The sequence below is a fragment of the Merops nubicus genome, unplaced genomic scaffold (genome assembly GCF_000691845.1).
Source record: "Merops nubicus isolate BGI_N331 unplaced genomic scaffold, ASM69184v1 Scaffold20996, whole genome shotgun sequence".
In the NCBI taxonomy this organism is placed as follows: domain Eukaryota; kingdom Metazoa; phylum Chordata; class Aves; order Coraciiformes; family Meropidae; genus Merops; species Merops nubicus.
The window spans coordinates 1-26109 of record NW_008615840.1 but is presented as its reverse complement, the minus strand read 5'-3'; the positions used below and the strand labels follow the sequence as shown (position 1 = coordinate 26109).

At 39.7% G+C, this 26109-nt stretch overlaps 1 protein-coding gene across 1 annotated transcript; it reads right to left on the bottom strand.

Moving 5' to 3' along the window:
- Positions 1-9841: 9841 nt before the first annotated feature.
- PGM2 (phosphoglucomutase 2) lies at positions 9842-25170 on the bottom strand. The gene is made up of 13 exons (XM_008942668.1): positions 25006-25170; positions 24063-24169; positions 23627-23711; positions 22310-22393; positions 20730-20923; positions 19412-19601; positions 18601-18698; positions 16007-16187; positions 15801-15894; positions 14806-14935; positions 11732-11921; positions 10971-11104; positions 9842-10234 (listed from the first exon to the last, which is right to left on the bottom strand). Exons 1-13 carry the CDS (start codon positions 25090-25092, stop codon positions 10132-10134), a joined length of 1677 nt encoding a protein of 558 aa, XP_008940916.1. The 5' UTR covers positions 25093-25170; the 3' UTR covers positions 9842-10131.
- Between the last annotated feature and the right edge of the window lie 939 nt (positions 25171-26109).

The window sequence follows — 26109 nt, the reverse complement described above, 5'->3', positions numbered from 1 at the left end:
CCGAGCCCGGCACCTGGAGCCTGGAGCGGGCACATCCCGGCCGCGCGTCGGGCCGCCTGCTGCGCGCTCACCTCCTCCGAATCGCCTTCCGCCTTCCTCCCGCTTCTTCCAGGGACAAAAAGCCACACATCCATATGGAGAGAGAGAACACCAGTGTAGTTCACACTGCTGGTCTCCCAGTTGCCAGAAAGAATAAGGAATTAATGGATCCGAATATTTAACAGCACTCCTCTGCTATGTATCCCCTCCTTTCAGCTGATCAAGGCACCTACATTCTCATTCTGCAAACCACTTTTGTGCTCAATTCAAGTCTTGGCAGCAAGACCACTGCTGTACGTACTTTTAAGCCTGTGTACATGTGTAGAATCGGAGCTCACTGAAGGACATTTGCTCTGCTGCTGTGCGTGCTGTGCTGTGCTGCCAGGGAGACAGTCAAGTAAGCTGCCAAATGCCAGCACGGTATTGCCCCAGACTACAAAAAAAACTTGCACCAGACTATGAAAAACAAGTCACATTTGGGTTTGTAAGCACACCCCTTACTTGCAAAGTGCACAGTGGTTGTATCTACATGGCTTTTGCTTGCTAGGTGTACTTTCATAGGATTTGTTGATCTCTGAATCGAAGTATGAAAGCAGCAGTTCCCTCAGAGCACTTGTTCCCAGCCTGTACTGAACTCATGGTTTGCTGCTTCTCCTTTAGACATGGTTATAGGTACAAGTGCCTCTTGTTATTCAGTGACATCCTTTATATTGCTTGGGAATAGGAATGCCACCTCTGCAAACAGTGGCTTTTTTAAACCATCACAGCTAAGGACAGTGCTCTTACTCCACCTATCACTCACCAGCCTCAGTATCTGAGACAAGTGTGTCCTTTTGCTGTTTTTAAGCCTGCTGCCTGAGCATCACATGCCTCTGGTAATCATGTTCTGGAAGATGGTGAGTTGCAGTCCCCATCCAGATAGCTCCAGCAGTTCAGCCAAGGCTCGTGCATTCCCAGATTACCAATCAATTATTTTAGGAAGACATTTTTTACTGCATCACTGTTGCCTTTCAGAAGATGACAATGAAACAAGTAAGGGTCCTAGAAAACTAGAAACTTGCTGTTTGGAAAATCCTTTGATAACAATAGAACGTAATACTAGAGTATCACAAATGCAAATCCTTTCTTCTTTCTCCTCTTTGATAGCTGTGAAAGAAATCAGGCTGTGCTTGAACTCATTCACGGGGCCCTCTGTTAATTTTTCCTGCTATCTCTGGCTTATATGTTTTAATCCTTTGCCTAGCAGAGTTTTTTTTTGTCAAAGTACTCCTGTTCTGACGTGGGATTTTGTAAGCAAAGTGAAATGCCTTAGATAAGAACTACACTTATATTGGTTTAATAGTTCCATTTGCTCTAATTTTGAAAAAAAATCCCCTTTTTTCATCCAAGTAGACATAAAATATTTTCTTACAGTTCACAGGAGACAAAACAAACCTAAGCGTTTATATTTGGCAAATATCTTGAAAAACTATTGAGGAATGGTTGCGTATTATCTGCTTAATCTGTATAATGCTTCTTGGTAAAGTGTGGTAAAAATATGCATGAATGCCTCAAAAAGAAAAGAAATTTTAGTAGAATATTTTCAATATTTTGTGATTATATTTAGAATATCTCTTTTCTTTAAATTAAAACTAACCAAAAAATCCAAGTAATAAACAAGATCTGCCAATAGTTTTAGAAGGTATTATTCTGTCAACAGATGCAAATGTCATAATAAGAACAACACATTCCTGAGATAGAGTGGAGGAATGCACAGGTCACAGTAAGCACCTGGAGCAACCTCCACCGTGTTCAGCAGCGTGCCTGTAAGTGACCATGTGTTTCAGTGCTGGTCAAACAGACTTAAAACAGTGCTATGACAGAAATCAAACTGTTTGCAGAGAGGGTTTAGAAACAAGGCACAAGAAAGAGTTTAAAGCTGTATCAGATGAAACGAAAAGCCTTTAGGCATGAACACACTTTTGTGTGACTGGTGATAACAAAGGGAAAAAAAAAAAACAAACACAAAAAACAACAAAACAAAGACCAAACAACTCTCACGGGACAAAAGAATGCTCCTGAATAGCCGTGTGGTGAGGTTGCAGATGGTCTTTATGGCCTGTCCATGCAGTAGAAGAGTATTTTAATGTTATGATCTACATAAGGCAATACAGAAATGTAGAAGATGGAATTGTGTATGAAGTCACCTTCTACCTCCTGGTTTTAGCACCTATCAGGTCTGCAAGATGTGGTCCCCCATTGTCATGATTCAACATCCAGGCTTTCCTGAAGATAGGTGCTTTATGTGAAGAACAAACAGGTCATTGTCTTTTAGGTCTGTTTATCCAGGATGCAGGAAGACCACTGTGTTTCCTACTCTGCCTGAGAGTGTTCAGCCTGCCTCCCAGGAGTTCCCTAATCATCAGCCTCCAGGCTACACTGGACAGCATTCCTTTGCTCTGCTTCCTGATGAAACTGTTGCTTATGTAGTGGGAAAAAAAGTCATAAGTTCTAGTCCCTAAGAAGTACCAGGAGGCAAGCGGGAAGTTACAAGTTTCCACCCAAGGTGCTTTCAGAGTTCAAGTTGCTCCATAGTTGAGCAGCAGTTGAACAGTAACATTTTGGGTTATGAATCTGAACTCAAGCACCTATGTTTTGCTTCAGTTGCATTACAGGCCCATGTGCTTCTCCCTCTGGATTGTCCATAATGATGGATTCCTATTGCTATTATATAAACCAGTCTAAGTCTTTATTTGTGATTTGGTTAACATAAAACTGTTTCGTACCTTATTAAGGGCGTGATACTAAATGTTTTGCAGTCCTTTGACTCGAGTGAGCTCTGGATGAAGTATTAAATTCTTATCCAATGACATTGTATCGCTAGGTGCTATTTATATACAGTCCCAGACATTCCATAAACAAAATTTTGAATAACTGTTATTATGACATGTTTGCTTATGTAATCTGCTGCAGGAATTCTCGCCAGGAACATTAGTTAGTGATTACCTTCACAGACAATAGGCTTTCTGCTATCACTGATCATGACTGAAGAGCCAAGAAAGAGCTGAGCTGCTCTGAGAGGTCTCGACGGCTGCCTCTGCGTTTCTGCACGTTTCAGATATCGTGATTAATCCTCCCTCCCCTTCATCCCAATAAATACATTTGAAAATTACTTACTCGTGATTGTGCGAGTATTTTAAGCTTTTCCTTTTGTTTGGAAGCTGCTGTTGCTATGTCATCATTTATATTACATTTTATTTAGATGGGTGTTAGTATATGATTGGACAGTTTAATAGGCTCATCCCATTATGCACAGTGTTCTGGTGGTCTGTGACCTCATTTTAGTTACCTGGCAATTGCTACTCAGATGTTGGCTTCCACTTAGAAGCTGAGCAGAAATACTGCCTGTGATGAATCCCTGTGCTTACACAGTGCAAAGAAATGTCGTGAAAGAAAGTAATTCAGCTTAATTTAATTACTTTTGTACTTAGGGGCAGAGGACAGTTTTGTTGGTTGCTATTTTTTTTTACAATTAATTTTTAGACTTTCCTTACATATGGCAAACAGGTGCCTTCAGCCATGGAATCCTAAAAGTCTCTGATACTGTAAAGATTAAGATGCTGCTTAGCTGACAGGTGTTAATTTAATATTGTTTTAATGTTAGTATTCACAGTAACTGTTAAACAAGGATATAAAGTTTGCTTGTTGTTAGTGTGTCAAAACCCACAACCACTAGAACTTTGAAAAGAAAGCAATAGTAAGCAGGCAACTTCATTTACAGAAACTCTGTAGGTGAATTAGTTAGATTTAAACACATACTTTGATACAAAATGAAAATAATGAATTATATATTAAATATTCTTTTAAGGTCAACTCCAGGTATCCTTGTAGGATTTGTCATTATATACCAAAAGTCTCATATAAATCTCTTCTGCAACTCAACTACAGTATTTGTGTTTTTCATAATACGCTGTGGACTAAGTTTATAGCCTGTGAGGAAGATGAAATGTATTTATTTCTTTCCAGTCAAACTGTTTCATAAAGTTTACTGAAAAATAAAATAAAATTCAGAGATAGATTTAAGTTGTGATTAGTAACCAAACTAGATACCTTAAAGTGAAGTTCATCCATCTCGTCTTAAAGCATTACTATACTTTTATTTTTTGGCAGAGTTTTTAGTACTATGCTAATTTCTCCTCAGTCCAGAGGCATTTCCCTGCTAGCTCCATAGGTGTGATCCCATGTAGGATCAAATGCTTCCAGCTTTCACTGGAATTATGAGTATTCATCTGTAACAAACCAGGTTCATGTTACAAGGTTTTGGTAACTTGGGGACACGTGTTTCTCTAGGAGCAGCCAGGGATTCCATTACTCTCGGGTTCAGTCTGGGCTGCAAGTTTTCTTTATTCTAGTTGTAGTGATTGCCGTTTCTGCATAAAATATGAGTGGCTGTGCTCCCAGTTCAAGCCTGGTTACTCACAAGTTACACTTCTCTTTTTTTTTTTTTAATTTTTTTTTTATTTTTAATGTCCATCCTGGGACTAATCTTCTCTAAATCTTACACAACACTGATGGAAGAATTAGGCCAGCTGTGGAGAAGCTGTAGCTTAGCACCTATTCCAACTCACAATACTAACTTCTCTCCAATTTGCAATACTACTGCCTTTGTTTCAGTTCTTTATTTCAGTTCTAGATCCTCTTTCTGTGATGCAAGACATGTTAGTAAAGACTGTAGCAATAGCAAGTTTCTTCTTGTAATTCTGTAGTTTGTTGTAATTGTTCTATCAGCTCAATACAGCACTGTGGTTTGGTTTAGTTTGTTCCACCACCCAAGGTTGTGAACTTCTTCTCTTTGGAACACAGCAGGGAATGGAGCAAGTAAATTCCTTGTCCATGGGAAGACAGAATGATACAGATTTGGCCATCATCTTGACCATATCTGTACTGTTCCTAAGGATGCTCTGAAGCCATCTTAAATATGTCAGCTCATTGCTGGCTCCACTGCCAGATTTCTAAGACACTTGAAGAGTTCTCCAAGTGCATCCACTCAGCATGCAGCAAGCAGTCTCATAGGCCTTTGTGGGATGGCCCCTTTGTCTTGCCTTGTATCACATTCACCTGCTCCATAAGACCTTCTGTATAACCGTAAAAAAAAGGGGGAGGATTCTTAGGCTGATGACAATAAATCACACTCTTACTGTACCAGTACCTAGTAGAGGTATGAAGTTTAGGGAAAAGGTAGGGTGGAAGATGAGAGAGGGATGAGGAGGTTCTCTCTGAAGGTCTAAACAGGTCTAAAGAGAATGGTGAAGACAGTGACAACAGGGGCAGCAACATCATCATGGCCCTACTGCCAGTGTGTTAGCAGAACCAGCCAGGCAGCAACTAGCAGTGGTCCCCAGCACTACCATCTGAGAAGATGTCCCTAGGAGGTCTCCAGGCAGGACAGTAGTAATTAACGCATGTAGATAATCCACAAACAAACGCAACAGCTCAGCAGAAGCTCAGCCTGTCAAAAGAACTGAGGGAGAGGTCAGGCCATCTGTTTCTCCTTAGTATCCCTCAAGAGCAAAGCATCTTGACAGACTCTGGCCAAGGCCAAACACTGCTGGCTTTACTAGAGAGGCAAAATTAGCAAAATCCAGATCCAGGCTTGGCATGTAGAGGCAGATGTAAAATAAACATGCCTCTTTAACCTGTGGAGATGTTCAGATAAATACAGAAAACAATTAAAAAAATCACAACCCTGCTGTCTTCAGACATTCCACATGACTTCAGTAAAGTATCCTTCACCACATTCAGTAACAAAAGAAAAGTGAGACCTCCCATGATACAAATGAAAATCAAAAGAATCATGGAATAGTTTGGGTTGAAAGGGACCTTTTAAAGATCACCCAGTCCAATTCTCCTGTCATGAGCAGGGATGTCTTTAACCAGTTTGCTCAGAGCCCCATCCCACTTGACCTTGAACACTTCTAGGGATGGATCCGCAGATCCACTTCTAGGAAGGGATCCACAGATTCTCTGGGTAACTTGTTCCAGTGTCTCATCACCCTCATCATAAAAAAAATTTCATCCTTATATCAAATCTAAATCTACTCTCTTTCAGTTTAAAACTATTGCCACTTGTCCTGTCACTACAGGCCCTGGTAAAAGTGCCTTTCTTATAAGCCACTTTTATATATTGAAAGGCTGCAACAAGGTCTGCCCAGAACCCTCTCTCCTCCAGACTAAACTACCCCAGCTCTCTCAGCCTTTCTTCCAGGAAAGATGTTCCAGGCCTCTGACAATTTTTGTGTCCCTCTTTGGATTTGCTGTAACAGGTACACACCTGTCTTGTGCTGGGGACCCTGGAGCTGGATGCAGCACTCCAGGTGGGGTCTCAGTGGAGCAGAGTGGAGGGGGAGGATCACCTCCACTGGCAAAGCCCACGGCTTCAGGCTTGTACACATCCACAGAACTTCCCTTGACCCCGAGTACAGCTCATCAGTGCCCAAATTGAAGGCACTGCTCCAGCCTGCCTCCTGCAGAACCATTCCTCAGCCTGGGCTCTCCAGCTGAGTAACAGAGGTGGCCCAGTCATCTGCAGTGCATCCATCCACAGAACACTTTAAGGTCAAATACAGCTAGGGCCACAGGTGGAGGCTGCACAGCTCACCCCACAGGCTACAGGTTTGTAGCACCACTGGCTCTCTGCTTGCTTCAGCTGCTGTGACAATGTTTTACATGTATTGTACATGTACCAGAGCTCTTGCTTCAGCATTTTTCTTTCAAGAAGCTTTTGTCTTTAGAATGCTGGGAGACAATGTGCAATGCACCACGGTATGCCCACTACTGCTATGTTGTCTGGCAAAGTGCTGCTGCTGGGTGGCCTGTCTTAGTCTTGACCTTCACTCCCCAGTGATCACACAGAGGCTGGATCCCACAAACAAGCTGGTGATGGCGCTGACCGATGTCACCTAATCGGCCAGTGAACGGTCTGGGTTAGAGCTTGTGAAAAGCAATTTGTTTTGAAGCTCAGCTGCAATACAGTGCAGGAAACCATGGTTTGCAGGGGTGGCCTGTGGTTAAGTCACGAGCCATATGTTCAACTCTACCAAGAGTGAAATTCAGGTGTACGCCCAGCATTCACTCTTCCACCTCTCACATAGCCAGTAACTTGAAGTAAGGCCTCTCAGCCTACTCTGGGGACCATAAGTCTGTGTCTCCCCCTTCTCTCCCAACTTGACACTGGGCTAGAGACACACTACAGAATGTCCATGCCTATGTGCCAGGCTGGTAGTGACAGGCTGCTACCAAGTCTGGTACCCAGCAGCCAAAAAGCCCAATGCCCCCAGGAAAAAAGGGCTACTCCTTGAAGAACCAATAGCACCTGCATGCTGGGTGAAAGAAATCATAGCTGAATACAAATGGCACATGCATCCCTCCCTTCATGATGCTGAGAAATTTCTTGAACTTTCTAAGAGGATCCTTCCCCAGACCCAGCTGTGCAAATGGTGCAATCTTCAAATCACATTGAAAACAAGGGCAGAGAACTTGGCTTACAGGAGGACAATAAAGCTTTAAAAAGTTTTGCATTTATACTATTAGATGGTTGTGAACATATCTAAGATATAATTGACAGTTACAAAACAGACTCCATTTCTCCTGCAAGCTTCATCCTTCTACTTAGTCTGCCAAAACTACTTGTGCAGCTGAACATGACACCCTACATCAACTGTTAACCCACACACCCAAAAGGCAGTGTTCCTTCCAGGGAGGATGCTCCACAATGACAGGATCTTACCAGGAACAGCAGAGGGAACAAACTAAGATCAAGCTAGGAGAATTAGGTGGCCCAGCTAGGGACCCAGTATGACAGGTACCGAGGAAGCAGAGGAAATGGATAAAGGGAACATCTACTTTTAAATACTCCAGATTTGGACTATGTCAAAAGCTGAAGTTGTTGCTTTAATTCCTTAATAACTGATCCTTGCTTTCACACCCCCCTTATGAATGGTCCTGAAATACCTCCGCATCTCCATTCTAGATGATAAGGCCTGAGTTTGACTTTGAATTCTCAAAATACTTTTGGGGACTAAACTAAGATGACAAAACTCAAAATTTTCAAATACCAGTGATGTTGCCTTCAGATTTAATGAACAAAATTTCTTTAGTCAGAAAAAAAACTCGCCAGAGTAATAAACTTTTCTGCCACAAGGTCAGGTGGAAAGGGACTGGTGATCAATCTGTCTTGGTGCCTTAAGAAGTTCTACTTTTCTTTTGAGAATCAGTTCAGATTTACAACACTCAGACTAGCACACTTAACAAGCATGAAAAAATGTCTAAAATACTATATATTTATTTTAAACCTTCAATTCATCCTTAGCTTTTAGCTTCAGAAGGAAAGGACAGTGGAAGTTGATATGCACAGGAATGTCATGCAATGTGACAAAGCTGATTGCACTGAAGTCCATACTGAGATTCCCTTTACAGTTACTACCACATTCAGTAGCCCCTAGGGTCCTATTTAGGCATATGGACTGCAGTATTTGAGGCGCCAAATAAACACGTATCGATAAGAACCTGTCTCATCTTTGGTTTAGTATAGGAGAAATGGAAATAGAAATGTGGTGTGAACAAGCACTTTCTGTACAAACTAACAACCTATCTTTTTAGCTTTCTACTCTGCAGGACCAGGATTTGATTAACAGCATATGCTGTTTCCTCAGTCCTTCTTATTACTTTAAAGTTAGCTTTCTATACCACACAGATGGGACTTCAATATGAATGAGTCAGATGCTGCCTTTGACTCTGCACAGCCAAGAAAAACTGACGTGACAGCCACAGAATGCAGAGACTGCTCCTTCCCTCGTGTCCTCCGGAGAGAACTCTAAAAGCAGGCATCCAGTGTTCTTTGCTTACCATCTGAGATAACAAGCTACTATTTACTGGGGATGAAAAGGCATCTTTGTTCTTTTATGAATAATTTGCTAAATTTAATCTGTGCTTGTCTGGCAACTAGTCATTCTCCATGGGATACCAGAAGTAATTCTGGCAAAGAGGTTTATTTACCATAGAAGTACCGGGGCTGTCAGAGCTACACCAATATCAAAAATAAGTATTGAAAGTGCAGAAACCCCTTGTATTAAAGACAATCAGTAACCTCCAAATAACTGGGTCCCTAGCTGTCTGAAACCTGGAGTTACAGGTGTGTAGTACAAGTTTGAGAGACCAGAGTATGAAATGGTGCTGACACATCACAGAAAACACCTGTAAGTGCAGACAACAGCATGCAGTACAATGGAATCTTCTGCTCTAAATTAGACATGCAGCTGTGCACCAAGTCATGGTAGCCTCCAGTATGACAGGCTCTGAGACTGGGTTGTACACTGAACTAATTACACTTAGTTCAATGAGGCCACAGAAAGGTGCTGTACACAGATTTATTATCTTAGTATGTTCACAGTAGGAAAAAGCCATTTAGTACACTTGGTATTTCTAACCTGGAATATGATGTCCACTAGCAAACAGCTCTTCAGCAAGGTCACTGTGACTTGTTTGTTTACTTGGGCTAAAATCCTCAAGACAGACCACAATTTATGAAGCATCTGCTCCAGGTTTGTCAAAGTCACACCACAGGCTTTCAATACTTCTTGGTAACAGAAGAACTTGCTTTGAAAATCTAAACTTAAACAGCAGGATTTCAGCTTTGGACTGGTTTTTTTTGTTGTTTGTTTGGGTTGGCTTGTTTTTTTCCCCCCCCATAGTATTATCACACTACACACACACAAAAGAAATAAAAGTTGGCAAAAAAACAGGCTGCATTTCAGAAATCAGAGTATTACTTATAATATTTAATCAAAACAAGTTTTGATTGAAATATATTTGCAGTCAATTTTCAGTTCATAAAGCTTTTAGTTCAACTGATTGGGGATTTTGGTCCTTTAAGGGTAGAGGTACTTTTCCTTCCGAAGTAAAATACTAGATCCAAGAGTACCCAGAGTAACTCTTACTAAAAGCAGAAATCTTTTTAGTCTGAGTTCTCAGATGTTTGGTCCTAAAAATCCTTACTTCTTAAATAATGCACTTCTAATGCTGCAAAAAAACAATTAAGGTAGTAATTTTGCTATTTTACTCAGTCTTTCGTTGAAGGTTATTTTTTTCTGGTTGAAAGAAGTGTTTTTCAAGTGCGTTGACCAATTCATCCAGTTCCTTCTTCAGCCTCTCAACGTCACTGAGAAAAACAAAATCCACACAAATACAGAACACAGTGTCACAGTAGAGAAGCTAAAAATCACATTCCAGTCTGAGGAATTTTCTATTAATGTTAAAAGTATATAAGCTATATTTCTTACGGCAATGTGCCAATGTTCACTTTCAACTGATGTGCATGAAGGCACTTAAGACTGGAGAAACAAACCCACAACATAATATCAAATAGAACAGCCACTCTGAGTTCAGAAGATTTTTTATTACTAAATATATGTGATTAGAAATGTAACTTTCATACTAGTAATAGTATTTTCAGATGAATTTTCATCTGTGAGAAAGCATTGCTTTCATAATCTAAGTTAATAATTGCTTATCTTTAAGACCTTCTGAGTCTTTGCAAGACTATCAGTCAAGGATAGAACTACTAAACTACTAAAAGTTTAAAATATATCAGAACACTTTAGTTAGATTAATTTAAATCAACTACATATGTAAAGAGAATGAATGTATCTACTTTAAAGCAGAATGTTTTTCTTGATACTGTTTTTACTGAATGTGAAACCAGGTTCAAATGCATTACAGTGACAACAAGAATGTGTCAACAAATTTTACAGAATCGAAGCTTTATACAAATGCATTTGCTAAAATTATGACTGCAGTAATATTATTTGATCATGGAAAGACCCTTCTCCCTCAAAACAATTCCAAAAAGCCACCCAGCCCCTATTGCAAACATTTACTGCTCTAAGTGACAATACCTGTTTCCAGGAGGCGCACAAAGTTCAGAATAGTATTTGATCTTTGGTTCTGTCCCACTGGTTCTCATCGTGGCCACTCCTCCATTTGCAAAAGTGAATGTTATCATTTGGCTACTTTTACTAGTGGGAAGAATCTAGAAATAGTAAGAATAATTGTTTAGAAGCTTGGAAAGGGACTATATATAATGAGTTCCAGATAAAAGTCATGACTTGATGTCATATAATATAACTAAAGGATCAGCTAAAATTAAGCTTTGTTGTTTCAATCAACAGTGTGGTACTGAGACCACACCAGGCAAATGAGAGGCTTACCCTCAACCCAGAATCTGATAGCAGTACATTACTGTCAGGTAGCTCATTTCAAGTCTAGTCAACGTTTTTACTGCAAATGGCAATTTCTCTGTGATGGCATTTCCCAGGAGGAAGAGAAACACAGGTGGTGAAAGACTAAAGAACCCAAAGCCACATCTCAGTAGACTTACAAGAAAATAATGCAAGATTGCTGTAGCAAGACACTAAGGTTCTCCTACCTCCCTTTATAGAATGTCACCTTGGAGAGAAAAAACACCACAAAACTAAACAAAAAACTTCAACCCTCTCTCAACCTTCATTTCATCCTACCAAGGCAAAACAATCACCCCCAATCTAACTTATTTTAAGACTAAGGATGTAACAGTGTTTAGAGTGTTTCTCCAGAGAATTTTTTATATACATGTATATACATGCTGATATGACATATCTAATTTTAGAAATCTACTTACAGCCTTTTGATCTGGCTGGCTGCTGTCATACCCAGTAGTTAGATCCCTTATTCCAGAAACTTTAAATCTACCGCAAGATTTTGGGTATGTGTTTTTTCCATCAAAATTTCTAAGGTTGTCAAAAAGCTGCTGAATAACTTTAGGATCATGGCAGATGAAATATGAAGCCTTGGTGATATGGAAGCCGTACCTGTGAAAACACAATATTAATGAAGAAATAATGTTCTTCTTTGGGTTGTACACCACGCACATTGCACAGCCTTCCACAAAGCAAGAATCTGTACTCATGGTGAAATGCTGGGGTTTGAACCTCGAGCCCCGAATTAAGGTTGACATATGGGTGATCCCCACAGCCCTTCATACAGAGGTGGTGAGTTTGCCTTATAGCTTCCCCCCAGGGTGCGGCCGGCCCTGCAGGGAGAGCCATAAGGGAAATGAGCCCCAGGGGTCCCGCAGTGAGTTGACAAAGGTCAGGTGTCTGCTTGGGGATAAAAGCCGGGACCACTGGCAGGGAGTCAGGAGTGTCTGTCTGTGGAGTGCGCTCCACAGAGCTTCCTGGTTCCGGGGCGACCTCCTGACTCTCCCTGGAGCTGGGCCCTGGTCTGTTTAGACCTTTGCGCACATGGGCCGATCGGGTGAGAGTCGCCATGTGGGCACCTTGGTCTTATGTATTTAACTTACTGGTCTGGCTGTTTCCCATGCCAACTGTGGGCAACCTCGGCTCACTGTTCATACCACCTGTTGTGGGCCGAGTCACATCTTTTGTGGGATCGTTGGGGGTGCTGTCATTCATGTACCAGCTGATTGTCTTGTTTGTACCCCCAGCGGTCATTCATGGAAAGTCCTTTTTGTCTACAATACAGTCTGTGTATTGGATTCTCTTTCTGCTGGTGGTATAATTTTTGTTGGGCCTGGTCATTGGCAGAACACATGGTCACCAACCATAGCATCAGTTCACTCCCTTACAATTTTTAAAAAGCCTCAACAACTCGATTGACCTATTTTACATACTGCAAAGAAATTTCTAAGCAGACACCTTTTCTTTTTAATGATTAAAAATGAGAAAGCTTACTGCTAAACCAGAAGAGAAGAGGCCATTATTGCCTTGAAGAGATCTAACCACCACAGGAAAAGCCTGGACTGGTTGTTTAAAGTGGGCTACTACTAGAGATCAACATTTCATGAGTACCCTTGATGCCAGGGAAAATCTGAAAGGCAGCATCTTTCTTTAGTACTAGAATGCTCATGCTAGAAACCTGAAAGGCTCCTTAAATAGAGTCATGTTTATCCCAAAATGGGCATCTTCACGTAGTTGTCAAAAATCAGTCGTGACAATCCAGCAAGGGAATTTACAAAACCCATCCTGTATTTGAGAGAAGTAATGAGCCTGCTAGGACTGTGTCCTTTTCCTGTTCTGCATTTGCTTCTTTGAGAACAGATCCCCCTTCTATACCTTTAAAATACAGAGTTTCTTCTGCCTCAACAATACAAATCTGATGAAGAATAAAGTAGTAAGGAGTAGACTGCAACGCTATATTAGCAACAAGTAAACAAAACCTACACACAGAAAATTATCCTCCCCAAACCAACAAGAATCCCTGCTCCAGTTCTAATTATGAAGCATCAACCTAGTAAGGCAGATTTGCATGCTTCCCTGTATCTGTAGCTTTTCCACAGTGACTACGTGCAGTGATATCTTACTTTGAGGTACATCTACAGACTGCTTTTATGCTTAACAAGCTCTGACTTTTACAGTCCTCTTCAGTGACTATCTCCACAGTTGTACTGCTAAGTTCCACTCAGTTACCTATAGTGTTTCTGAGGGCAACCTAAAGCAGGTGTTTACTGAATATTAAAAAACTGAACTAAACCAAACACCCAGCAGGAGCCAGAGAAGGGTAATTCTCACATCAGATGCTGTTACTTACAGCTCTATCCATGAATTCCTCTTCCATGCATTGCTATTATTGTTTACTTCTGCCACCTACAAGATCTGATAAATTCCACAGTTTATTTATGCAGTGTGTTCGCAAGTCTTTGCCACTTGATTCCTTCTTAAACAGTGGGTGAAACAAGCATGGCTAGTGCCGCATGCAAATGAGAGATCTGAGGACTGGAAAACAAGAACCACCAAGGCTGTTTTCCTTTTGTAAGGTCTTTTTCCTTTGTAAGGTTCCTTTGTTAGTGTCTATGTGACACAAAACAGCCGAGAGTATCTTCCAGCCTGTGCTGCTCCCTCTTTTAAAACAACCAGCCCAACCCCCCCACGAAAACCACTCCCTGCCCCATGAAATCCAATAGCCATCCTTGCTATTGATTTCTGTAGGTAGCTGAACACATTAAACAAGAACAAAAGAAAAGCAGTTCCTCACTAAAAACTCTCAGAGGAATACCAAGCTGTGTATAGTCAACGGTTAAGGCCAAACAGTCACAGCACTTCTGTATAATCAACTTAAATCTCAGTATTCGCACCAAAAGAACCACCAAAATATGCTATCCATTCAAAAAAAAGACAGAATAATATAATAAAAAGCCTAACTTTAGAGCCAATTAGAATTAATCATAAGCAGCCCTGCGAGTGGGATAGAAGCAACCTGGCTTCAGTGAGTAGCATAAATATGCCAGAGCTACTTGGACCCATTCTGCCATCAACATTATTGTGTGTCTGGCACATTTAAGCAGCAAGAGGCACTGCAGTCTCTGCAACACAACAAAACCACAGGCCAAAACACAGGCCAATCTTCTGTGAAAGGACCTAAGAGCAGAACCTCCCAAAAAGGAGAAACCTTTCAGCCAAGCAAAGAAAAATACCTCAAAAGTCTCATTAACTGATAGGGAATTAATAAGGTAATACAATTATTCTTAAAATACCTAGAAACAAAACAAAGCAAAATCATAAATGTATTAATGCCCATGAGGCAGGAGTGCTTTATGGACTGTTAACACAGAATTGTGTTAATAGTACAACTTAATTTTTGTTTCTTCATATATTATAGGCTGCTGTTGAGCCCTGTTAACCCCTGTGTGTGGAAAGGATAAAATCTGAAAATTAAGCAATAATAAATCAGACTCACTCATCATAAACAGCTTTCAGCTGCTGAGACAAAGACAAATTCCTGGTTGCCAAAAAGCTAGCCATCTCTGCAGTTATAACAGCTGCACTCACACCATCTTTGTCCAGAACAGCAGGACAGCACATATATCCTAAAGAAAGAAAAAAAAATACAAATATTTCATATATTTTTTATGAGGAAATAAGATAAAATGGCATGGAGTGAAAAGTTAATCCAACCAACATCCTCTAAAGGAGAAATGCACATTACCACAGTACAGACATTTTAGAGTTAAACCGAAAGTGGAAAATCAAATCTAATCAGTATCAATTTTGATAAGGAAGGTATTTAATGGACTTCCAAGATAGAGACAGATTTGTACTGCATCGGTGCCAGATGTTCCCAAGCACTTTTGGAGCTCTCATGAAAGAGAAATGCCACAATGCAGGAACAATGCAAGTATAGCATTTTGTCATTTTTGTCACTTTTAATGAACCTTACATAGAAGCATATAGTAACACTCACACTCATCTATTAACTCAGTCACGTTTTCACTGTTTTTCAGGCACTGAGATATTCCAGAAACAGCATTATAGCTTTACAGCTTCCTTCTCATGAACTCATAGCTTTTATTCATGGCTTTGCAGTTTACAAGTATAATTTGGGGGAGTTTTTACTTTATTTTATTCACATTTAAATTTAGCTTAAAACTGTCAGCTAAACATACTCAAGTCTAAAAAACGTGATTTGTTTTGTTTTGTTTTTAAAATAGCCTGTGCATGATTTGCAGTCCAATTCTATATAGCCACCCTACTGAAGATCCATACACCCAGCTCACATTATCATACTCTGTGCTAAGCAGACATACAAAGGATTGAAATTAGTAATAGCAATCATCCAAATGGATGATATCAACTACTCACTGAAAATATACCCATCATACTGGCAGCATCTTCACATTACCTTTTTTTTGCAACAGAGCTACTTTCACTGTTTCACAAGATTCTGGTTCCTACCTATAGCCTCCTCAAATGCAAAAAGAACAGCTTTTCCCTGGTCCATGAGCTGTTTGGCACGGTTGCCCATCCACTTGAAACCTGTCAGTGTTTCCTACAGCAGCAAGGAGAAAGAAGGCATTAAACATAAAAGCAATGTTTTACACAGATCTGACACTGTGTAGACAAGCAAATAAGAGAACATGGAATAACATGCAACAGCTCACCTCAAAGTGAAAACCTTCCTTTAGTGCAATCGCTCTCAGGATTTTGGAAGAAACAGTACTGGATAGCATGTAGACATCTTTAATGGCACAATTATCCCTATTGTGGTTTTTCCAGCAAGTAAAGATCCACCAGCCTAAAAGAGCTCCCAGCTCATTTCCAGAAAACACTTTCCATTCACCACTGGATAGGGGAAAAAAAATAACAGGAAGTATATGAATTCAAAGGATAATACTGGAAAACAAACAAAGAACAGTACTGGTTCTTCCATGCATGAACACTAGCAAATAAAACCACTGCATTTAAGTTCCAAATAACAATAACAAAATATCATGTGTTCATTAAGAACAAGCAAAAAAATTCCCAAAGAATTCTGAAGGGATCACTTTTCTCCTCCATCATATGTAGCAGCTTCTGAGTTTATCCAAAGATGAAACTGGAATATTTCCAGCATATTTTAAGTAAAACAAAAAGAATTCAGCAGACAAATTATAAAATGAATCATTAAGACAAGCACAGACACATGAAAATACAGTTCTCAAGTAATCAGTATTTTTAGTTGACTCAATGACAAGTCATTGAGGAAGATTGGAAAAAAAAAATCTCAGAACAGTCAAAATGGATTAATGTTGATGTGTTGCAAGAACAAGAAACACTGAAGGAAAAGACAGATATGAAAATCGGCCTGAAATTCCCAGTCACGGAAGGGGACAAAGACACTGCCAAACTGACAAAAATGAAGACCTACAGAAACAGTACCTGTTGTGAAAGAGAGGCAGACTCAGTCTCCTGCATTTATTGATGCCAACAGGCACAAAGCAACGCACAGCAACAACTCAGTGCAAGAGTGCTGAGAGAGTGTGCTCTAGCAGGAGTTTCTGTCAAAGAAGAAGTACAGATACTGTAGACACCTATATTAATACTCAATTAGTCTACGAACAGCTACCGCAGAAGTCTGAGAGAAGGACACAGGACTGAAAGTTAGGAGACGTCTAAACTGGCTAAACAACTACCAAAGAGGGAGCAGAATGAGAGCACCATGAACTGACACCCCTCTCTTCAAGTCTTTGATAGCTGTAAGTTTTCGGACAATATCCATGAGTGACCTTGCTTCTTGTTTCAACCCATCACAACCAGCACAAACAAACTTCCTATGATTTTTCCTCAATGACACATTGCCAGCTGAGGGTGGCACAGGCCAAAACCATGAAAACAAGGATACTCCAGGTAACACTGCCCAATAACATCAGACAGTGCCAATTAAGCCACTCTTCTTCTAAAGGCAGAGGAGCCTCCTTAGTTCATGCTGTGAGGCTAAGGAGTTAAAAATAGCTCCAAAGAAAACACTGCCGCCTTTGAAGCTGCTATATGACCAAAAGAGATTATCTGGTGAGCAAAATGGCTATTTGCACTGTCTCCTTTTACTGGGTTTTTGGAATTTGCATAACTGATACAGGTTCAAATATTTGTGTCATCCACAGTTACTGAGGACATCTACCAGGTGCCCATCTCATCCCCCAGGTACCAAGGGCCGTTGCCATGAGTTTATACCTTCCTTCTGGCTCTCGTGCACAGGGAATTCATTTCTGGCCCAGGAACAGATTTTTGTTCTGCTTCTCTCCAAGCTGAAAACCTTGAAGTTTACTTTTATTAAAGATTTATAGCTTCTAACGGCTCAGATTAGTTTCTGATTCATCAAGATAGAAACACTACTATTTGTGAGTATGATACCAAGTACAGTACTTCAGCTTGTTTTCATTAACCAAATATAACCACAATACAGAAATGCAAACAACTGTAGAAGTACAGGATAGCGGGAAGCATGAAATAAGGGGAAGGCAATATTTGGTCAGCACTATAGGTTACACATTTCACATATATGGAAAATTTATGAGAAAACCCTGTTTGAGCAAGTTTACCTTTTGTTATCCCATTTTTTGACAGGATATGCATAGGTAGATAATGCATGTTTAGCTGGTCATTAAAGGAAAGAGTACAAAGCACTATACTGAGACGTACCAAACACTGACAAAGCTTAAAGTGAAATGCAGGTACATAACATTCTGCATAGAAATTAGGAACTCAGCGAGAGAAGCACAAGCTCTCTAAGGATTAGTAAAAAATGTCTGGTCTAACAGTATTTGAGAAAGAAGGAATTCATATTAAAAAAAATGAGGATGTTCCATATTCCTGAGATTATCAGGGAACTATAAAGGTTCCCCTGAATATTCCAGTTATTTAATAAACATGGTACAAAAACGTTTATCAGCCTTCTGTGATAAATTTCTAACTGAAAACCTACCTTTGCAAAGGTATAGTACAATCACAACAATGCATGTGCTTCTGTGCATGCCTCAAGTCCAGCAAGTGTCATGTATTTATTGAGGCTTCTGTACAGTGTCTAATCATTATTTCATTTAATGGCCCCACCGTGCTCTGCTCCATACAGTCCTCTCACATTTCAATGTTCTTTCAGTCCCAAAATAACTACTGTGACTATTCTGTCCTCCTCTGCAATGCAGGTAGCAAGAACCTCCAAATCAGCTTAGCTTTTAAGTAAAAAATATAAATGGTTTGCATTTCTTTATTACCATACCTCTCTTGTTTCTCTGCCACTGCAAGTCGATCAGCATCAGGATCATTTGCTAAAATGATTTTTGCCCCATCTTTTTCAGCCAAAGCAAAAGACAAAGTCTGGAGAAATAGTAAGCAAGAACAGGTTAGTGTTAATACTCCCAAATAATATTTTCCACTTTCTTTATAGATTTTAAATAATTTTCCTGATTTACTTGATCTCAAACATCCAAAATCATGATGTGTCTCTACAAAAGATAAACTTCAAGACAGCAGTAGAAGCACAGTGAAGATACTCCACTTTCACCCACATCATTCCACTTCTGCAGCCAAAGTCAAACTGTACTTCAACAGGATCCTTCATGAAGTAACAAAATGTAGCAGAAATACTTGCAGCAGAAATCCTAACCACCTGTCATGACTACCCCTAAGCCCTCCCTGGTGTGGTATCAGAACAATTTAGTCCTTGTATTTCAGATGTCAGTTGTAGAAACTTTCCAAAATCAACTGTGAATATTTTTCAATTATCATTTTATTTTTTAAATGGAACTGTATCACTTCTTTCTATATGCAGATGCTGCTCATTCTGTTAGAGCACAGAACAAAGTAGTTTAGAGTTACAGCTGATCACTACCTGACTGGTTCACAAATGAGTTATGATCTTCAATGAAAAGATACCAGCTAACTCTTCACTAAATGTAAGGCTATGAAAACAGAAACAAAACAGATCTTCAACCCGTATCTATAGCCACAGCTACTGGCAGAAATGAAACACTGTTGGAAAGACATTGCAACTACTTAAAAAACAAAACAAAACCCAAACAACTATTTACCAGAACGCCCTTGCCTTCTTCAGGATTTGGATACTTCACTGTGGGAAATTCTGGATCAGGATCCTTCTGCTCCGGGACAGCAAAAGGAGGGCTAAGGTCAAATGCCTTGAAGGCCAACTGCACAAATTTATGACCTACGCCATGCACAGAAGTATGAACAAATTTGAGGCTTGTTTCCTTGTTTATATTCCTGAAATAAAACAGGTTAACAGTAAGCTTGGAGATGGAAGAATATTCTGACAAAACTGACTATATTCAGAAACAGATATGACTTAGAATTCCAGCTCACAGTTAAAATTATAAATTAAAGGAGGTCAGATTTCAAAGGTAATAGCTTGAAAAGTGGCCTAACCTCACTCTTCAGAAGAGTCACTCTTGACATCTAATATTCTGGTATATGCAAATCACTGGATTAAGAAAGATAGTACACTCTATGCACCCCAAAGGAGGTGAGTGGAAAACAAATACAACTAAGACAACTCTTTATCCCCAGCTCTGTCATTTAAACTAGCTCTTAAGTCTGTGAACACACTGAACTGACAGCAGTACACCTCATTTGAGCACATTTGTTTTTATGAAGTACATTACCAACAGTATAGAGCACACCTAAAGGCATGCAGACTCCTAAGGAGACATGTAGCTCCTACTCAGAAAAAGCACCACCATTTCTCACAGTCAGATTGACTAGGAAGTTTGGGCTTTTCTTAGCAAGAGTAAGAACACGGTGGTTAAAATTTTGATGCAAATGAGCAGATCTAACAGGTTGCTGCTCATCTAAACCATAAACTAATTCTACTTGCTAGTCACAAAGAGAAACATCTGCTTGATTTTGTTGAGTAAAGCTTTTACTGAGCAAGTGACAGGAATAGGTTGGTGCAAGGCACTCAAGGCCACTAGGTGCAAACACAAGGCTAGAATGATGGAGCAAGACCTCCTGCTTCTAGAACTGCCTTAACAGCTGGTTTGCCTTCTCTTTTAGAAGCCCATCTGCTGCACCATCAGTGTCAGCTCATCCTCAGCTGCACCAGGTAGCCCCAGTCTTGCTGCGGCATATAGTTGGTGCACAGAAATACGAGGAGATGATACAACCAGGAACTAATCACTCTGCTGGGTTAGACTTCTGCTAGACCAGCTTTATGAACTGCCTTGCTAACCTCACCACACAGCTGCCAGTGCTACTACAAGAGATGACAAAAAAGCACAGATAGAACTGGATCATGGCAGGATCACAACCACCCTGACTTCCACCAATGTAAACTGCCCTGCTGACGTACCAGATGGAAAATCCCATATTGTTAACAGAGTTAACACCAGTTACCTGTGAAAGCACTGTTTCTGTATGTCCTTGAAATACTCCTTATTGACCATGGCATATGGATCGTGAAGCAGTGGGCTGCTGTCAATCAGTTTGTCATCCCACGCCTGAGGCCACGGCTCTTGGTTCTCCTCAATAGCCTGAGAAATTCCTTTGTCATGAGGGGAAATGATCTGAGCACCGTTTTCCCAGTACACCTAAATAAAAGACAGGGTGAGGATCGTTAATATTGTAGGATAGTCTGGTGTGGGGTTTTTTTGGTTGGCTAAGGTGCACTACATTCAGTAGAGTATTACACTTAAGTATATCAAGAGTACTCCCCTGTTCATATTCTCAGTGCTTCCTCTCACATTCCATTTTTGTTCTATAAGAAAAGCTGTTGAATTTTATCAGAAGATATCAAATTCCATAACGAAACAGAAACCAGGACCCAGCTTATTTGTTGAGAAGATTCAAGTAGCACCCTGTCTGCCAGCCTTCAGGCTGGTAACTTACCCATGCCGTTTCATCTACTTTCTTCCAGATTTTTAGGTATCATCATTATAGAGGGGAATTCTTAAGAGAAAAAAAGTGTGTAAAATACAAACACATTTACCACACAAAAAAAAAAAAAAAATGGAGAAAGTTACAAAAAATTCACAGCTGCTTACAGCAGCAGTGTTGCCACAGCAGCAAGCACAAATTCACTAAGTTTCAAGATGTTCATTACTTGTAGGCTTCTCCTTCTGTTGATTGTTTACACACCCAGAAAGAGGTGTACTTACTATGTTTTACTTTTGGACAGTTGTTCGCACACATCCTTCTACTGATGTTTTACGGACCATAAGTTTAAGGAAGGATACCTAACAGCATCTGGACAATGTACATATGTAGCCCAAATAACAAAACATTAAGAAAAAGTGAAGTTGATTTTAAAAGTAATTGACAAAGCATCCAAACAAGCTACCAAGATTACTACATAAAATATTTTTATTAGGCAGCTTTAAACAGACATGAAGTTCTGGAGGGAGAGACATAAAGAACCCATCCCTCCTAATGCCTTGTTTTTCTATTAAGATAACAAAAAAGATCTCCCTACTTCCATTTTTGGATTTTGGAAACAATCTGTATATAACTAGTCCAGCTATGGGATGATTGGCAGATTTCTGTCATAGAAAAAAAGTCACACTAATAACTGTGTCACTTAGAAAAAAATATACTCAAGAAATTAATGGAATTCATTAAAAAATGTTTTGTACAAGCAACTTATTAGGTTTCATATTTTTAATTCCCCGGGTTTGTAAAACTGAAGAGATCTTTTCAAATCATGAAGGAATGATTAATGCTTTTGAAAATAGTTCAGCTAATATTTTAAAGTGTTCCAAAGTATGCAATGGTATTACTTATCTTTCTGCTTTTTAGAGATAAGATTTTAAATAACTTATTAGTATAACATGCTGCTAACTTTAAAGACATCTACTTAGATGAGATCAAACTATCAATTAATTTGGCCTATACCATCATAGGAAATACAATAGTATTAGTGTCTCTGCATGGAAGAAAATGTTTGAAAAAAAGCCAGAAAATAGACTTTATAGAAGTACCTTGTAACCATTATCTTGTTTTGGATTATGGGAAGCCGTAACCATAATTCCAGCACAAAGCTTCAGATGGGTCACTGTGTATGGCTGTAACAAGAGAAAGTTATCTGAATTAGAATGTGCAACATATTATATATAACACTTATTCCCATGCAAAAGCAATAATTCCATGCTGCTGAACAAAAAGAAAGCTAGGATGTGATCCCTATAGACTGAGTTTCTAAAGCAGAAGCTATGCAGTACTTGTTCCACTAGACCATGTGGCACAACTTCAGCCCTTGCTGTTTTTCATGCATTTTCCCATTTATATATTCTCAGTGTTGTTTCAGACACTTTGTGGATCTCTAGAGTAGTGTTTTCATAGGAGGAAGCTGAACGTATGTGTTGCCTGCTGTACTGTGACTTCAGACACCTAAGGCTGTTAAGGGTGCAAAGTCTGTTAGGGTAATGACCAGAAGTCTGCACAGGCAGAGAATTACAACTGGAACAGTCTCATTCACACTATATTTTGAGATGAGTCCATGGAACAACTATTCCATTGTGGTTCAGAAGAGAACTGTTTTTGAGAGAGTTCCTACAGATAAGACCAAAACAGATGGAGTGAGTTAAAAATAAAGCATTACTGGCACCTTATTCAATAGCAAATGCAATCAACAGCAATTCTTGCAAGTGCTTTAAGCTTCACTACGAAGAATTTGACCCTAAATCTAGCAAAATTTCTATCAGTACAAGAACGCTACATACAAAGTCTTCATCCCACTCTGTTCTGTTTGTAGCACTCACTGGAGCGACTGATTTTGGGAGAAACTGTTGCTTTTACTGCAGATGTAGGAGGTTTCTTCACTGCTCAAGAGGACTGACACCTAGTGATCCGATGGTGAAAATGCAGACACATTCAACAACCCTCTCAGCATAGCATCACTGCACTCCAATCCCCAGCTATTTACTGGATTCAATACCCCAAAAATAAAATAAAAAAAAAAATAAAAAAATCAACCAACAAACACAAAATTAAACAGGCGTGCATGTTTCATACTTCATATTCCACAGGAATCTAGAAATGATGAGATGTCATCTACGAGCAATCTGCCTGAAAGCAGGAACAAATAGAAATACATCCCACTGTCACTGATACTCCACTGAGCTTCTTCTTTCTCTTGCTGTGGAAGTTGTAAACTAAATCTAGCTAAACAGGAATAACAGTAACTGCAGGTAGAGCTTAAAAACTTAAGTGGTTTGCCTTATTTTCCTTAATATAAGTAAAGCAAAATACCTGACATCATTTGTGCATAAACAAAAAGATATAATCGAGCAACCTACCACAAAAGGAGTTGGTGTTATATCAGAGAACAGATAAACTGGAACTCCTTGACTGATGAAGGTATTTGCAGCAAGTCTTGCAAACCTAAACAGGAAGAAAAGATGACTAAGAAATGTTTTCATTTTCTCAACGATTAGTTTCATAGAATGCACAGCTTCCCTGTCCCCACTCCCTGACTCCAATTTAAACAGACAGACAAAACCCCCACACAGATAAACCCCAAATTATTATACAGACTCAGTTTAAACATATTTGCTTATTATTACCACAAACAAGGCACAACTAAGAAGTGCTTTGGCTTTAACAGTTTATAAAAATACTATAAATCCCTCACTTTAATTCATTCTACAGAAAGTGAAAATACTGTTGAAGCACATATAATCTCTGCCTGGATCACACAAGACATCTACAAAATACTTAAAACCTAAAAGGTACCTTTTACTACTACCTCCACTGGAAAAGTGGGCACGAGCATCATAACCAATCACAACTCCTCTCTTTTTCAGGTCACTGAAATTCTTCTCAAGGTATCTGCAAAATCCCTGAAGACAACAACAAATCCACATCATTATACAACTTATCATTACATTAAGATGATTGCCAAGATGTGAACGTCTTGGAAAGGTAAGCACACATCACATTATCTATCTTATCAACCTGAACTGGGGTTCAGTTTGTCTTGGATCAATAAACACCACAAAATACCAGAGACCTTTAAATCAGTGTAGTAAAGGTGGACACATTTAAGTACTTTGCCAAAAATCAGAACCACCTCCAGAAAGAAACAGCACAATTAGACAAAAAAACTGATTTTGAGAAACAACTTAGCTGTGTTAGGCCTCAGATGAGGAAGAGCACAACTGGCCAATATTTCATTTTTTTTAACTGAATCTTGCCCTAAATAATGACACCTGTTTAGGATGTAATACACCACCACTCCAGGCTACAGCAATATAAAGTTTTGGGGTTTTCTTAAGCTTTCCCAAAGTAGAACACCTTAGGACCTATATGCATTTCACTGCGTTTATGTAAATTTATGTCCAACATACACAAATCTTGGCCAAATGCTGGTGACTTTTGTTTTTATTCCTAGTTGTTGCATCAGGGCTAACTGATCAATATCAGCTTAGCTGCAGCTGTGTATAAATTCAGTTGCAGCTCATTTATGGAAAGAAATCATGTTAATGGCTTAATAACTGCTCTCTGCTTGTTTTCAGGGATCAGCTCAGCTAATTATTATAGTTTAAATTCCTTCTGAAAACTGGAGAAATCGCAAAAAACTTGTACTTCCATAGAATACCCATTTTCTCCCCATAAATGCGTCGCTTCCGTTCATATATAGAGCCAGTTAAGTGAGATAAGGTGCTGAACAAAGTACCTGTGTTGTCTGGATAATAGTCAAGTCATTCATGTGGGAAATCCCTGCTCCCATGGCAGCTCTGAGCCCTGCTGTGCCAAACTCCATCCGCGAGCCAAAGTATTTCTGCAGTTCCGCGGCATTTCCTTCAGCAACCAGTTGCTTCACTATTGCAGAAGTTTTTGGATTCTGTAGATACAAAATGCAGTTATTCTAGAAAATGTTTTTTTTTTTTTTGTTTGTGATTTAATATCCTTAAACTACTTAATAGCACCGCCTTTCTTCTCCCGCTTTCTGTATGAGTCTATTTTAGTATCAAAATATTGCACACCACTTCAAGAACATGGGAACTCCTGCTACATCTTTCTAATTTTAAGTACAATCTCAAGAATAACTTATTTTAGATTTGCTTCCTTAAGTGACCATGCTGCCTTGACAGCAGTGTGTATGTCACATTTTGGGAAAGGAAAAGATTTCCAAGATGTTTTTAAAACCAGAAAATATTAAAATAGACAAATCAAGAAAGACCTTTACAATTGAGAGAACAGTTCTAAACATACAGGAAAGTAAGCTGATGATTAAGAAATATTTGTTACTTCCATAGTGCTATGAGTAGTTAAAAAAAAAAAAAAAATTATCATCACTTTGTCCAAAGACAAGGCTGGCTAGCACCGGATGACAGCAGCAAAACTAAGCAGGCCGGTCAGAAGTTAAAGATAACAATCTGCAGGTAGAGCTGGTAAAAATGAGCACACACCTCAGGATGAAAGCTTAGCAGCTACAGCTGAATTCTTAAATAAACTGACTGTAGTGATGGCAAGGCTGCATCAGACTGCGGGAGCACAGGGAGGAGTTTCTAAGTCTCGCTGCCTTTTTTTTTTTTTCTTGGTATATTGTTTGTATCAGCTGTTTATTGTTATCAACACTGTTTCCAAACTTAGGAATTAGTGAAGTCCTGTAGGCCCCAACATCTCCAACTTAATAACACGGGCTGTGTGGAGTTCAGTGTTTGACTTCTGGGAAGCAGATGCGCCCAGAGGACAGGTGGCACGCTCCGGGCGCCAGGCAACGGGCCGGGTGGAGAGGCGGCACGCTCCGCGCGTTACTCACCGCCCCGCTGCACCC